General features: G+C 41.1%; 1 protein-coding gene across 3 annotated transcripts in view; it reads left to right on the forward strand.

The window, feature by feature from the left end:
* Positions 1-5,514: 5,514 nt before the first annotated feature.
* Positions 5,515-16,792, forward strand: part of LOC309708548 (slit homolog 1 protein-like) — an 80,285-nt gene continuing 69,007 nt past the window's right edge. For all 3 annotated transcript variants that reach the window (XM_082536668.1, XM_082536670.1, XM_082536669.1), the window contains exon 1: positions 5,515-5,955. In XM_082536668.1, the coding sequence (XP_082392794.1) occupies positions 5,708-5,955 (248 nt within the window). In that variant the 5' untranslated portion in view covers positions 5,515-5,707. The remainder of the gene's footprint in view (positions 5,956-16,792) is intronic.

Genomic DNA, 16,792 nt, shown 5'->3' on the forward strand with positions numbered 1-16,792 from the left:
CCCCGGCCTCTTGGCCTGGGGCTCGGTCACTCAGGCGCAGCAGGCTGCCGGCGGAGCTCATGGGCGCGTCACTGCAACTCCCCCTGGCTTCTGCTCCGCGGCTGCTGAATGAGCCCTCATCTGGGACTCTCCTCAGCTCTTTCCGGGACAGTGGCGCAGCTGCCCCTCTGTTGGTCTTCCTTGGTCTCTTGTGTTCTGGGGGCCTCTGGATGTCTGGAGTTTTGATCTCCTCCACACCTGCTTCATGCCCTGGAGGACGGGGCTGTGCCCCCCCCCCACACCCTCTAGCAGATTATTACATGAAGGAACCTTTTAAAAAACAAAAAACAAGCGCGTCCATGCTCACAGGTGTACACACGGGTGATCACACCCACAAACTACACCCTTTTTGGCTCCTACCTCAAAGCACACTGTGTTCTGTTGATCTTATGTGCTGCACAATAATGTTTAACATTTAGTATTTACTGTCATATTCCCATATATCATTGTGATGTTGTTTATTCTATTACTCATGTTCTCTTCTGCTTGCTTTCTTTTTTCTTTCTCAGCAGGTGACCCAGGTGATTGATATATGCACTTTTTTTCTCTGCCCGTTCTGTTGGTTTTTGTCTTTTGCCCTTCTCCCCCGTCCCTCTTCTCAGCTGTTTCTCTTTCCCTCTTTCTTTCTCCCCTTCTTTCCCCCAGTCAAGTCTGTCCCGTATTCAGTAAGTGAAAATAAAATAAACAATAAAAGGTGAATCAAATGGACCATTACGGCAAGGCTGGGATGGTCAGTTTGGTAAAGTAAATCCGTTGGGCATCTTTCTTTGCCTTTAGACAACAATTCTGAGGGCAAAAGAGCCAAACGGGACAGGCCAAAAAAAAAAAAAAAAAATACAAAAACTGAGCGAGAGGGGCTGCTATTGTGTGTGTGTATGGATAATAGCAAACACTGAAATACATTTTTTGCACGCAGCAATGAATTTTGTTCACTCAAATTCAGCTTTTCTTCGCTCAAAATAAATTTCTCCTCAAAATGCAACACTTGCACCTGCAAACTTTTTTTTTACTTGCGCTCAAATTTTTTTTACGTGCGCTCAGAATAGTCCCCCCTCCATCTGTCAGACACTTGAAAGTGACCCGCGTGTGCTTCGCAGCAATCACAGCAGTACAGACACCCAGCCTTCCGTTTCCACTATACTCTTTCATTCACATACATTATTCTCTTGCATACATATATTTTCTTCAGACATGTATGCATTCTCTTCTTACATACATATATTATTTGTGAGATTAAATGCATATTGAATGTTTTGCATGTAAATGAGAGCAAAATGTAGGAATGCATAAAAAAATGCATGTATGTTAGAGTGAAAATTTGTAAATATGTACATTAAAATACATGTATAAGAGAGCACAATATTGCAATGTGTGTGTTAAATATGTGTAAACATGAGAATAAAAATATCTAAATATAAAAATTAAAATAAAACTATGTGAGAGTGAAAGTATATGTGTGTGAAAGAAGAATGTATGAAAAAAAAAAGACAAGAAAAAAAAAAGAGAAGAAGAAAGAAAAAAAAGAAAAAAAAAGATAATACATGTGAAACATTTAGTTGACTGCTTGCTTGCGGTGCATGGTCACTGATGAGTTCTTTGTGTGCTGTGAGAAAGCTGGAACACTGATAAATCCAGGTTTTACTAAAGTGGGTGGAGCTTTAGTTTTTACTCCAGAAGTTCGTGTGCACCTTATTCCTTTGTAATGGGGTGGGGGCAAACACACACACACACACATGGTAACAGGTTACCTTTTCCTACTGAATTCATTATTGGGTTAAGTTTTCTCAGTTGTCCAAGCGCTAACTAATCCATGACTATTGTTGTATCATGTGGTGTAAACTGTGGTAACCTGATTGTTTTTGTATTTTAGTGTAAAATAAGCTCAGCGTGTACAGTGGGTTCCTTGGTGGATTATCCACTTTGCATTAAAACCTCTGTTTTCTACAGAAAACTTGTCTGAGTTAATGTTTCAATTAGTGTTTCAGTTTCAGGCTGGAATGAATCTGAAATTGAAGCCTTCGTTGCCCAGCAGCAAACACACAGCACCCTTAAATGCAGTGACAGTATTTACCCACTGAAGGGTGCTGTTGAATAATGCAGATGTCTGTCTCCAATTATGTTTTCAGATTAATGACATTATAATAGCTTCTTGTGTCTTGGAAGGACTCATGAGCCAGTTAAGTTTTTTTCTACATACAAATACACTTTAGCTTGTTACATATTGTTCACTGTTGCCATGAACAGTTTTTTCATGGCAGTATTACCTAGTATATTTCACTTCCTGCCCTCAGCGTACTCGGTAATCAGTTGTTGTTATCAAGAAGTAAACGTAAGCCCATATTTCCCATGAGATTGCCCTTTAACATAAGATGAACTAAACAAAATGTTAGTATGGAAAACTAACCAAGCTTATACCTGCAGTAATTATTCTATTAATTACAAATACAGATTTGTGATTGAAGATTACGACAAATTGAAATACAAAATTCTCAGTGCCATCTTCAAAAGATGTTTTAATGCAGTTTTATAGTAGAAGGATTTCCTGTTTGCATGTATTTCATTAACTGCGCAGTGTGCTCCTTTAGTCCTGCACACAGATGAGTCAGAATATCACGACCGCCTGCCTATGTTGTTCATGTCCCTGATGTGCAGTCCACACAGTTTGGATATGGGACTGCTGGGGGTCCTGTCCTGTTTCCTGACACCAGGACTTTGGCAGTGTATCTTTTGGCTCAGTCGAACTAGATTCTGGTCATCTGGACGGTTTCAGTGGGAGAAACGTTTCGTCACTCATCCAGGTGACTTCTTTAGTCTCAGCTGACTGCAGGTTTCCCCAATCTTATAAACAGTATATTTGCAAAATGACTGAAGCTAGACCACTAAATGAACAATGGGCTGTGAGGTCAGTTCCTTGATCATTAATATGCAAATTGTCATGACCATTGATCAACAACCACTGATCAAAGACCATTGCTCCATGGCCATGAGTACCATTCACAGAAAGTTGGGGAATGGCTGCAATCACAGCATTGTAAGATGGCAAAAGATGCACCCTTAGGCCACTTCCTCGCTTCAGAGATGGTCTTTCCCTTTTCACGTAAATGGTTTTCCCAACCATTTACGTGAGACTGAAGAAGTCACTTGGATGAGTGATGAAATGTTTCTCCCACTGAAAACGCTACGTCCAGATGAGCAGAATCAACCTTTTGGGATTTGCTTCGCTGGATGACTGAGCATGCATCAAGACATAGATTCGGGGAAATTTGCCTTTGTTTCCTGTCATTTCTGAGCAGTTTTGTTGACCCACCTGAACATCACGTTGTAATGAAATAGCTGATGTTGCTTCACCTGTGAGTTTTATGTGAATGTTTTGGGGACTGCATCATTTATACCACCACATATTCATACATTGATTTAGATTTCCAATGTTTGTGCAGTATGTGTTCTCTAATTTATCAGATTTACCAAACAATTTAATGGGCAAACTAATTTCTTCAACATTTAAGTCTTCCCTTGTTTTCAGGATTAAAACTTTTATTGACAAATTGCATTACATGTAGGGAAAAACACTAGCGCTTTTGGGAATTGATGCCTTTGAGACAAAAGCATCTGCTCTTTACTTCCAGAAATCAATTCAGACGCGTCTGCAGTAAAAGCTCCCTCCCTGCCTCGACACCCACCCCTGCCTCAGACAGCTATTATGACCCTAGAAATAAGGGGGACCACCCCCTCGAGATGTCAACATCTTGTCTCCCTCTCTTTGTTACCGAATATGGCCAAATGAGTCATTCAATTCAGTTGCACAAAGGAAGCAGCCGGCCTCTGCCTGTGGCCAATTTGTTTTCCATCACTTCTGAAGTGCAGCGGGTTAAATTAACCCGTCACTCCGAGTCTGCCAGGAGAAGACAAAGTGAGGCCACGAGCAATAATCACTCATGTATAGTGGTAAATAAAAAGCTGGGTAAACTGTGCCCTCCGGGTGTTAGCAGTCACACTGAAAAGTAATAACAAACCAGATCTATCTCTGAGAGAAGCTCTGACTACACTCCACAAAACTGTTGTATAAAACAGTGTGAATCAGGAATACATTTAAGAAGGGATACAAGCCAAAGAACAGATTTTTTCTTCTTATAATGCACCAATAATGCTGTGCCTGAAAACCATTTAAGACTAACTTATAATACAGCTGATTGGCAGAATATTACATTTAACAACAACTTCTTCTTCTCCTTTTTAACATTTTTTATTTATTTTTTGCTGTAGAAATCTGGGGTTTATTTTACTGTTAAACTGAAGACCTAAATAATTCATAACTTAGAAGAACAAATCAATAAATGAGCAAACACTGTTTCCTTGTGGATTTAACACCTTGTCACTGGTTTTACTGTAGATTTCCAGCTGTAAGTGGTTTTTCTTCACGGTATCCCTGATAGCTTTTTTTCCCCCGCTCCTTTTTTCCTTGGTAGTATGGTGATCACAAAAAGCTGAAGCCAGGGTTTCTGTGGAGACTGGGGAAAAAAACTCTGCCAGGCTCCATTTGAATTTCAAAGCCTTGCCAGTGAATTCATAATAGACTTCTGAGTAAGCTCTGGCAGCTTATGGCATTCCAGTTATGCCAGTCTCACCCCCCCCCCCCACTTTCCCCAACCAACCCAAGTTCCTGCAGCTCAGTGTGCAGTCTTGGCACTGAGCCGTGGCCAAAATAAATAAAATAAAATATCCCAATTAATCCGCAGTACAACTTCCAACCTCTCCTTTTATGTCACATCTATTGTTCTTCCTCTCCACAAATAGTTTCTCCTTTTCGGTTATATTTTCTCGTGCTTCGTGGTGATCACAATTTACTCTTCCTCTCTCCTTTCTCATCATGTTCATGCAGCCTCGGGCTCTTTTTTTTCCCCCAAGGGAGGAGACCGCATGTGGGCGAGCGAGATAGACAAAAAGAAGGAGAGGGCAAGAGAGAGAGAAAGGCTGCTGTCACCTTCAGTGATGGTGGCGGCTCCCGCTACTGCTGCCACTGAATAGATGTGAGGTCACTCTGGGTACTGGTGTGTGCGTATGCGTGTATGTGTGGAGTTGGGGGGGGGGGGGGGGGGGGGGGGGGGCATAGGAGGAGTCTTGCTGCTGTTATTTGTAAAAGCTTTTGATGGATGATTACTCTGTGTGTGTGAGATAGAGGGAGTGAGGGAGTCCCCCCTCCACACCCCCTTTCTTTTTCTTTTTTTTTTCCTAGTGGCTCACTGTTCAGTGCACAATGACTCAATGAAAAGTAGAGGGGAGAGGCGAGCACACTGTACAGCTGCATGAGAGAGAGAGAGAGAGAGAGAGAGAGAGAGAGAGAGAGAGAGAGAGAGAGAGAGAGAGTAGAAGAAGAGAAGCCAATTGGAGGGAGCTCTAAAGCTGGTGACAAGTAGAAGAAGAGGACATACTCGTATTTTTTCCCTCCTCCTTTATTTCCCTGAAAGGCCACTCCAGGATCAAGTGGCAGTCGTTCAGTTTGAGCTGAACTTCACTTGGCTATGCTGCTGTCTCAGCCCCTTTAAACACTCTCCTGCTGGTTCTCACTTCTTTAAGGAGGTAGTACTGGTCAGTCATCCCGGGCAGAAGGAAGAGGGTAGGATCTGTTGGCTGGTTTCTGCAGTGTTGGGGAGCTCCGCAGGAGAGCAGAATGCCTGCTGGAAAAAGAGGGGATGGAGCTGGGTCAGGAGGCTGTGGGATGATTGCAGTGGACACAGGCCGGGCTCCTCAATCTTGGATGCAGGTGGTGTTGGCGTGGAGTGTTACGGTGCTGTTGGCAGGTCACGGAGGTGCAGAGGCGTGCCCCACTCCCTGCAGCTGCCTGAGCAACACGGTGGACTGCCATGGCCTGGGGATCCACACTGTGCCCAAAAACATCCCCAGAGGCACTGAGAGGCTGTGAGTACATATGCATTTATATTCTACTGCATCTCCGAGGACCAAATGTGTATAGACACATAGTAGGATGAGGGGAATCCTTCAAAGTGACGGCATATAGCTGCTCTTCACTTAAATAAACAAGGAGCTATTTAAATCTATGTTAATTATGAGTTTGGGTAAAGGTTTGCTTTATAGGTCAACATATCAGTATCTGCAGGAATATGATCTCACGTGTATAATTGTTAAAGGGCAAAAATGAGAAAACAAGGATGGAGTTTCAGAGTGAACAGGGTCTACAGTGGATGATTTAATTATCAGTATAGCCCACTCTTTTGAGGCATTTCACAGTACGCGTTGCATATTATTTCTTGTTTGTGTCAGTGTATATTCTGTTGTGGTGTCTCTCTTCATCTGTTGCCTGTTTAACCTCAGAAAACATGCACACATGATTGATCCACTTGAGTTTCAGGATTCAGTTGCTGCTCAGCAGCATAATTTCTCCACATCTCATGTTTCCAGTTATATGTTTAACTTTTTTTTAAAAAAAAAATCTACATCTTTTCAAAAAGGATGTATCGTAAAACTTCAAAAAACTTCTTCGCTTCCCCGGGACTTGTTTTTAATCCATTTTCTTCTGTTTCTCTTTTTATTTACTATAATATCGTGTCTTAATTTTTTAGTGGGTTTCTTTTCAGTAGGGCAAATGCACTGTGGAAGGAAAGCAGTGATAAAGAGTTCTCCTGAGCGCTGCACACATACCTCAGTCTAATGCAGTCAGTGCACAAATGGTAGGCAGTGGTAATGATGTGCTGGCCCACATCACATTAAAATTTACAGATTTGCTCAATATCGAGGCACCTGAAAAATAAGCACAGGAAGAAATTTGATAAATCTGAAAATTTGTCCTATGCTCCTCGCTTGCAAGTCATAATCTGCACTGTATTTTCAGACCAAATCTATCGTTTAGGCCTCTGTAATTAAAAGTATGTATTTTTAGCTTTAATAGAGTGTCAGGGCTGACCTACTGATCTGATTTTGATGAAACCAAATTATAACGACCCTTACATACTTACATGCTGTACAAACCTTCCTCGAGTGATTGTGGTTTCGTTGTTGGTTTCTTAGGTTTATAAAAATGTCTAGAAGTGTCTGTTTTACAACAGCCTGTGAAACACCATGGTAGGGTTTATCTTCTAATGCAGTAGATGATGACTGCTGGTAAAATATTGCTGCATATCTTTGCTAATGCCGTCTTGTGCTCGGTGTCTCGGTGTGTGAATGCTACATGGTGCAAATTATCACCTTTACCAATGAGCCCTGTTTTTGCCTTTGATGGACTGCCTCTGCTATGACTCTATGGTACAGTCAAATATTAATTTCTGACATCAGGTTTGTGGTCTGCCTTTTTTGGCAATTATTGGTGCAAATAAGCACAATGCACCTCAACAGTGGACCCATGGATGCAAAGCAATGCTCCAGTATCAGCAAACACAAACTCCGCCGCAGTGAGGACAAATAAATTAGGAGGTACTTAATCTGTTTCTCTCCGCCTCTGAAGGTATGAATTGACTGGTTGTCTCAGTGCCTGGTGAACATGTATGTGTTTGTATATGGTGAGTGTATGTGTTTATTTCAGGTTGTTGAGTGCCTGTGTATGAATAATTGATGACTTTCAGGGGTGCCAGCAGAGAGATACATTATCCTTGGTCCTCTCTGGTTTACTGTAGCGTGGAGGATGTTTTCCTCTCTAAGGCTAATAGCTTTATGATCGGGAATGGGGGCTTGGGCTCTCGGTCAAAGAGAAATGGCCTGGAAAAAACTGTGAGCCTGTAGACACACTTGCCCATTTTTCTATTTATGTGAGATGGTGAGATATTAGATGGTGCTCTGCAGGGTGAGAGTAACTGACACAGTGGTGAAACTGAAAATTTTCACATAATTTTATTGCCATGAATGCCGGCACAGGTTCATTTAGATGAGCAGAAATGGGTAATAATATAAATTCTGCCTCCAGCTTGGTAATGTGGAAATGAATGCAGCTGTAGAGTTTTTATCTTCAAATGTAAAGCATGTTGAGGCAACTGTTGTTGTGATTTATATACTTATATGCATAAATGTGTAAATGACACTGGTGCTCTGGATAATATATGGAACACACTGTTTTTTACTTTCCATAGAGATTGTGTGTTGGACAGAAACTGATAGATACTCATGGTGGGATCTATAACCAGAGTAAAACAAAGACACTTTGATGTTTAGTTTTTCAGTCTTTGACTTCCAGACTCAACATTTTACATCTATTTTCTTTGGAAGGAACCCAATTGTTTTCTCTCCTACTGGAGGTGGGATAACCTGGACAGCTTCTGACTCAGCTTCACTAATGCAATCTGATCAATAGGGTTGTTGGTTTAACCTGTGCCACTGTCTGAAATGGGTATCATGCTCTTATTTCAATCAATCAGGCTTTCTATACATAGCCAATGTGACCTTTTGACCCCTGAGTTGCATCTTTATTCCGCATTCTTCCCATCACGTGGTTATGTAGACTCAGGAAGACCCTGCCCTGCAGTGGAGAGGAACGACTCATTAGACAGCTATTTGTTAAAGGTCTTGTCGGCCAATTAGCATGTAAAGTGATCTGAGTGTGTGTATCAGCTGGACAGCTAGCCACTGGGGGAAAGAGAGTCGGCGTGATTGTGTGTGTGTGAGGGAGCAAAAGAGGGAGAGAGTGTATACAGTAATCCCTGGGCGACAGCCAGCAATAAGAGGGTCATTTATCAACGTGACTGCACCAGTCAAACTAAACACCCCTCCTCACTGGGATTGTCATGGCAACACTGAAAAATGGATGCCCCTTTGGGCCCTGATGAGCATGGTTATTTGAGAAGAGGAAAGTGTGTGTGAAAGCCATAGAGAGGAAAATCTGTGAAGAAATGCCGATGAGTACAGGAACGTGTGCGCTGGTACTAGACAAAACACTGCACTTATGAGGTTTTTGTGAAGGACTTTACTGAACACTTACAGATTGTTTTTGGAGTTTTCTGGTGCTGATCCGTTTAGTTTGTGTTTAATCCAGATTAAATTATCGTCATAAATCATAAAAACAAAACTTGTGTTTTTCCTGCTCTTGCTTTCATAACCAGGGCTTAGAGTGAAGTGGATCAACTTATAAGAAGGGCAGCATGATAAAAATAGCTGTCTGACAAAAATAAATAAACAGTCAGTTAGGTACAGTTAGTCAGTGTGATTCCTGGCTCAAAACTGATCTCTGGGGGCTACATATAAGCAGAATCGGTGCATGTACATTAAAGCCAATAAGCTACCACACAAGTTTAATAAAAAAAAAAAAAAAAAAAATGTTTTCATGTTTCTTCTGATATGAAAAAAAGTCTGTTGTGCTTGAGTTCAACTGTAATTAACAAATCTCACTAAGAAGATAATTTGTATTGCTGTTCATTTTTAAAGGTGTCTAAAAATTCTTTCTTTACTAATTTCACTGTAAAAAGTGTCTCTGTGAAGTCTTTAAAAGGAATTGTGTGTGATTTTATGGAGAACACAACTGAAGTAAAAACAGAAATTGAGAAACAGCATGATTACTTATAAAGGTCAGGATGGTCCATTAAATATTTCATGGCACTGAAAAGTCAAAACTGTTGCTCCCTATTAGGAAATTTACTTAAATGTAGCAATTAATGCACTTAAAATGTCCGCTTATACCTTAATACATGATGCAATATTAAATAATGTGTCAAATGATCAGTTTAACCCTTGTATGGTGTTCGGGTCTGTGAGACCCGTTTTCAGTTTTTTTCAAAAGAACAATTAAACAATGAATTATTTTTTCAACCTGAAATTCATTGGCTTTGGCTTATTTTCTGTGAAGAACATAAATCCGAACTAATTTTCAATGACCTCATACTGTACCTCCCCCCACGCATTTACATTACATACAAGGTGTTCGGGTCCACTGGACCCAGGTCTAATAAAAGTGTTGAAAGTGTAGGTCCTGTGTTCCCACACTCTGTCTTCCTCCTTTCTGGTGCTGCTGATAGTGTTTCCTTCCCCTCCTGCTCGCGCACAAAGTTGCAACATTGTTGAAAATTCAACAATCAACACTGTCTGCTCTTACATTCCTGCACATTTTACCCTCTTTCTTGAGGGATCCCAATTTTATTTTCTCATACCGTGTCCCACCTGCAAATTAGGGGCATAATACTATAAATAAGACTTTGCCAGTGTGGTTCTTTATCACAACTGATCAAGATGGCAAAAGATTATCTGCTGCGAGGGCCATCCAATTGATTTTGGAAGAGAGAGGGGCTTCGGATGATGATGTTGACAAAGAGGGTTCAGAATATTTCACATTTCTGAAAATTCAGAGTCTGACAGTGACTTTGAAGAAGAGGATGAGGTTGAGCACCATTTAGTAACAAAACAAAGACGAGTACCCCATCTGCAGCCAGCTCCCGGACCAGAACAAGCCCACCAGACAGCAAGTGAAGAAATATGGATGTCAATAACTGGTGAAATTGAATGGTCTTCTTGCCCAAGAAATGAGCCACCCTGCAGAGCTGTTACTGTGATCAGCCAGGGCCAACACGGCTGACAGTTACTCATGTGCAGGACATCAAGTCTTCATTTGAGCTTTTCATCCCAGATTCCATCCAGAAAATTATTCTGGATTGCAGTAATCTAGAAGGAAGGTGTGTTTTTGGAGAGAGGTGGAAGGAGATGGACCAAATTCATCTAAGAACCCCAAAGGCCTACTTTGGGGTTCTTATCCTTGCAGGAGTTTTCAGGTCCAAAGGGGAATCCACAGAATCCCTGTGGGATGCAGAAACCTTTCCGTGCATCAATGTCTCTGGAAAACTTCCACAAAATTTCCAGGATTATCCGTTTTGATAACCGAGATGACAGACCAGCTCGACGGCAGAGAGACAAGCTATCTGCTTGGACAGTGTGGGATAAGTGTGTGCACCGCCTCCCCCTGTTTTACAACCCTGGGCCTAATGTCACCATTGATGTGCAGCTGATCCCATTTAGTTGTGAAGCAATATGTTTCACGTGTAAATGTGTTGTGTCTTTCCACTCACTCCACTTGATTATAACTGATTTATTTTTTTTATAACATTTTATAAAAAAAAAACAAAAACAAAAAAAAAAAAAACCAAAACACGAGAAGCACATTGATTCATAAATGTGATCTAACAAAGGTAAAGGGAAAAAATTAACCATGTTTGCTGTTCATTTGGCTTGTAATTGGGATTAAGCAAACATCTGTTGAGTAATTTAACATAAAATTGTTTGATAGTGTTAATTTGGAAAGCCAAAACTCTAGCGGGTCCACCAGACCCATGAACACTGGCTGAGTAACAAATATGAACACCACACAAGGGTTAAAAAAAACAAAACAAAACAAACAAAAAAAAAACTAAATTGAAAGGATGGCTAACTTGTTTGACTGGACAGAATGTGGTGAGTTTATGAAAATCAACGGTCCAGTAATCTAATAAGCCACCACACCAACTACCTTGAGTATTTCTCGTTATGTTCCTTGTGGATATTTACAGTGTGGACATCACTCCACCTTTTAGTTGTTGGCGTGAAACTGATGTTCATGTGACCGAACTTACTATTTTCACGAGTCATGACAGAAAATGTATCGTAATATAAAACACATTATATTCTTTGGCAACATCAAGGTGTGACCTCACTGAGTTTGTGTCTAGTTTGTCTGTAACACTGAAAAGCGTTTGTTCCAGGACTGGCATTTCTTAATTAGAGATAATGCACATTTCTGCTGGTTTAATCAGCCAAACAAAAATGGTCTACACTCTTTAAAGTGTCTCCTTGTGTCACTGCTAATGAATCCAAAACACAATTAGAAACACGAAATCTTAAAACAAACCTTAAGTCAGTGTGCTTGTATGTGGGAGAGAGTGTGAGAAAGTGCAGGTTAAGGTCTGTGTCAGACTCAAGTTGATGGTCTTTGTGTCTAAAGGAGAGAGAGAAAAATAAATATGTGTGTGTGTGTGTGTGTGTGTGTGTGCGCGCGCGCGCGCTCACAAGTCAAATGTAAACAACTGAACGAGCCAGTCTCCTGCCACGCACGGCAGCCAGTCATGCACTGCAGATTTAAAAAGCACACTCCTGGTCTGTTCATTTCTTTTCCTGGATGGCATCATTATATAAATTGGGCATAAATCACTGATGAAAATGTTAATCAGAATGTCTACTTTCATAAGTATGTGTGTGTCATTACGGGTAGCTGCCAGCAAGACTGCTAATTGAGTGTGCACAGGATTACTGTTAGTGCCCGACGCAGTGAACAAAGAGCAGGAAACCAAGACTCACACACCTCACACACCACGTGTGGCAACTGGTTTTGCCACTAATGAGGGACTCTAACACTGATTCAATGAAGATTTACCTCTCACCATAAATCCAGATAGAGATACAGATTTAGCTCCAATGACCCTAACCTAACCTGGATAGCTACTTACTTTAGTTACAAAGAAGTGAAGAGCTTAATTGTGACTAATAATAAAACTACTTACAGGTGGAATATTTTCCTGTCACGATGAGTTGTGTGGCTGTCAGTGGCTGGACCCACGTGCAGGACTTGGAGACAAAACATTAACTTAAACGACAGCTTTATTTGCTGGAGAGTCACCCTTGGCGATAAATAAACAACAACTTAAACTAACTAGACAGGAGATGCTGACGGTAGACGACAATGGATACACACAACAAACGTGGAGGACGCAACAACTGACAGGGAAAAACACAGGGCTTAAATACATACTGAGGTGATTAGGGAATGTGAAACAGGAGGAGAGCACAGCTGGGACTCATCAGACGTGACAAGACAAGGGGAGGCAAAACTCAACACATTGACATAGTACACAGACTTTCAAAGTAAAACAGGAAACTAAACAGACGTGGACTAAACTAGGGGATACAGTGACAGAACAAAAGACACACTGACAGAGACGACTGTATACTAACAGAAGTAACACAGAACCACGACCTAAGAAGGAGAACACAAGAAATGCCCAGGACCTAGGGGTTAGGAATACTAGCGACAGAAATCAAACCCAAGAAAATCAAAACACATCATGAAATCAAAGATAACTAATACAAACAGAAAAACACTAAGTCCACAGACTCAGGACCGTGACATTTCCCCTTCAGTATTTGTTCTGTTTTACTGTCAATTTCATATTTTCCAGTCCTTTCTTTTTCATTTACACTGACTGCCACCTCAGCTTTTCCCACTGCCCCTCTTTCTCTCTCGTTCTCTCTCTCCACATCTCTCATCTAACCATTCTTCCTGCGGCCCCTCAGTGGAAAAGGTGCCCCTAATGAAGTGCCATTAGACCTGTGCATGTATGCTTGACTCTTAATATTAGTCTCATTCACCTTGGTGTGACTGAGGAGAAAGAGAGTTAACAGGAGAAAGGAGCAAAAGAAGTGAGAAGGAAAGCAGGACGAGAAAGAAAGAGTTTTTTTTTAAAGTTGACAGTAAAAGAAGAGAAAATGTGAAGGACAAGAATTGGTGAGGATGGGAGATGATGAAAGGCATAAGAGTGATAATAGAAGAGGGGAGGAGAGAAAACTGAAATTGCCTTTTACATCTGCAGTACAGTTTAGTGTTGACTCGGTAATCTTTCACAAAGTTGGTTTTAGACAGATTGTAATTTATCAATAAAAGCTGCCTGGTTTTCTTTTCATGTCAGGAAATGACTTTGTTCTGAACAGCAGAATTTTTTGCTGCCACTCTTTATTTCATGTATCCGTGAGTCTCTGGGTGGAATATTGGTCATGGTCAGATCTTGGGCCAAATGAAGCACTTGAGGGCTGGCTGGAAACAACCCGTGAAACCTGCTCCGTAGCATCTTGTACAGATTGTTCTGTTTTCATTTCACCAACAAAAGAAAGAGCCCACCCTGGGTTGCAGTGAGAAAGGCAGGAGGGGACATGCTTGGAGTTCTTCCAAACTTCAGTTGATTTTCTACTTCTACCTCAGCTTTTTTTCAGCTTCTCTTGATGACAATTAAGCCAGTTTGATGTTTGTTTAGACTTATCAACATCAAGATCCTGACAATTCAAACTTAGCTTGATGGATCCCTCCATTTCTAATAGAACTGTGGTTTGTACATGGCCAGCTGAATATGATCCTAGTCTGTAACACACCATTGGCACCAGCCTAGTCTCACAACAAAACATGAAACAGTCATGAAAAAGCAATATGATTTTCTGCATCCATGTACAGAGCAATCACACTGTATAGCCTAGTGTTCACAAATTTATAAGTAATTGTTTCAGTGAGCCCCGCTTAGCACCCCAGGAGACATAATAGCAGTTGTATTTTTACCCAATTTTTACCCAAGTTGTTGCTTATGTCTATGTTTAATCCTAACCAAGATATATACTACAAGATAAGGGGCGATCGTGGCTCAAGAGTTGGGAGTTTGCCTTGTAATCGGAAGTTTGCCGGTTCGAGCCCCGGCTTGGACAGTCTCGGTCGTTGTGTCCTTGGGCAAGACACTTCACCCATTGCCTACTGGTGGTGGTCAGAGGGCCTGGTGGCGCCAGTGTCCGGCAGCCTCGCCTCTGTCAGTGCGCCCCAGGGCAGCTGTGGCTACAATGTAGCTTGCCATCATCTGTGTGTGAATGGGTGGATGACTGGATATGTAAAGCGCTTTGGGGTCCTTAGGGACTAGTAAAGCGCTATATAAATACAGGCCATTTACAAATGATGTGTGAGGTGTATGACTTGACCTTGGGTGTTTGATGTAAGTAGCAAAATGATTCGCCTGACCTCTGACCCCTGTAAACACTTTTCGACTGTGTTTAAGTCCTTCATTCATCTCTTTTGTAAATTCTGCTCATATGATGCTTTAAAAGGATCATCTGTGGTATGCTCATTGGCTAACGACTTGTGATTGATAAGTTATTTGCAAGCATTTTCACAGTCAGCCCCACTCTTCTTTATCACATCCATTTGAAAAAACGTGTTTTGGCATTAAGGAAAACAGTTATTTCAGAGGTTCAGAATGGGACTTCATACTCTTTTATACTTTTAATGATTGAGATGACACAACATCCTTGGAAACGCACCTGGCTTAATTAGCTCCTTTAATGTGATGTTTATCTCTAATAAGGTCTGGAATTCAATCACAGCTAACCTAAAACAAAATCAACAGACGAGTTTAAACCAGGACCAAAATGTACAAGAGCAATAACTGAGGACAGCAAAGCAGCAGTATATTAATAAAAAGCAAACAATAAAAAACAACAACCCCAACTATAAATCTGCAGCCACAAGTCTTTTTGTGTCAGTGTGATATAAATGTCATAATCAGACACTGGACTTGAGGGTCTGTGCAGATACCAGTACACCTCTTTTTTTTCTGACTGCATGGGCTTGTCCATGAAGATTTACATTACAGTCCACCATTGAAGGCGCCGGACTTCAAAGATGTATAACAGGATTGGCCAGTGGGCTGATGTGTCTCCAGTTGTCCGCGTCTGTGTCAACAACATTTATGATCAAGTCTGAAAGGGGGGCTACCTGGCAGTACACAGAAGCAACCTCATGTGTTGGGTTCTGAATTCCAACTCATAACAGCTGCACTGAAAAGATGAATTTAGCGACCACGTTTTCTTGGGTTCAACGACAATAACAGTCTAACAGCATAATGTAAGGCTTGTACCACTGAAAATCCTCCAGTGGACCATTAGTTTCTGCTGGGTAAATTAAAACGGTGCCCCCTTAATTGCACTGCAAAGGCACAAATTCTAGTAAATTATTGCTCACATATTTTAAAAAATAAAATGAAAATGAAATTCAACTACCGAAAAATAAGAGAATACTTCTTGGAGTCTTCAAAATTAAGCATCATTGGCCCTAAATTTGCCTTTTCGACCAGTACCTACTCAGATCGTCTCGACAGGCTTTTCTGTTGGGTGGCTAGGGTTCCAAGCAATCAGAAAATGTGATGCCAATAGACTAGATGCCACCGATTGGCTAGTAAGTGGGGTCACTCGATGAGTCACGAGAGCATCTCCTTCACAAAACCCAATATTTTTTAAACTCGACAACATTACAGGACTTTTGGCCGTGTTGCTATAATTGTAATGCAAAACGATCGAAACCAAGTAGAGTTGAGTCACATCGAGCTAAGTAGGTACTAGTGGAAAAGGGCTATTAGCTATCATGCTCCATCCACCTGGAAATACAGTTTCTGTTACAGTTTCTTTTAATTGGTTTGGTACTATTTTCACAACTAAAGTGTGCATTTTCAAATCTCTCAGTACAAAACTCACATTTGTAACACCACTAGTCATTCTTTCAAATCTGATGTCATGAGTTCATTGTATTTGCACATATTTTCATTGTTGCAGAACATATGATCATTGTGATATATTCTGAGAACATTTGCTTTACTCACCCAAACAAAACAGTAAGATCTTTTTTCAACGTAGTACTTTTACCAATCATTTCATACAGGAGCAAATAATACAAGGTAAGCGTTTCAAATTGTCCTTGGTGATGAATGAGTGTAACTGAACTGTAAAACTTTACACAGCAAATATTACACTTATGTTCAGTGTTACGACCCGGCTCAAAAGCCGCAACATAAAAACAGAGATGAATAACAGAGTGTGGGTGAGAAGAGGTTTCATCCTAAAATGGAAAACCAGGTTGGCTAAAATGGCTGGTGCCACCAAGGCAAAGACTAGTGCACTGTCGGGAAGCTTGCCTCAGGTATGCTTTTATCCACACCTGACTAGGTGTGGCCAATTAGCACCAGCTGAAAACACTGAGACGATTAGAAGCTGCAGAGGG

The sequence above is a fragment of the Aulonocara stuartgranti genome (genome assembly GCF_965226115.1).
Source record: "Aulonocara stuartgranti genome assembly, chromosome: 6".
In the NCBI taxonomy this organism is placed as follows: domain Eukaryota; kingdom Metazoa; phylum Chordata; class Actinopteri; order Cichliformes; family Cichlidae; genus Aulonocara; species Aulonocara stuartgranti.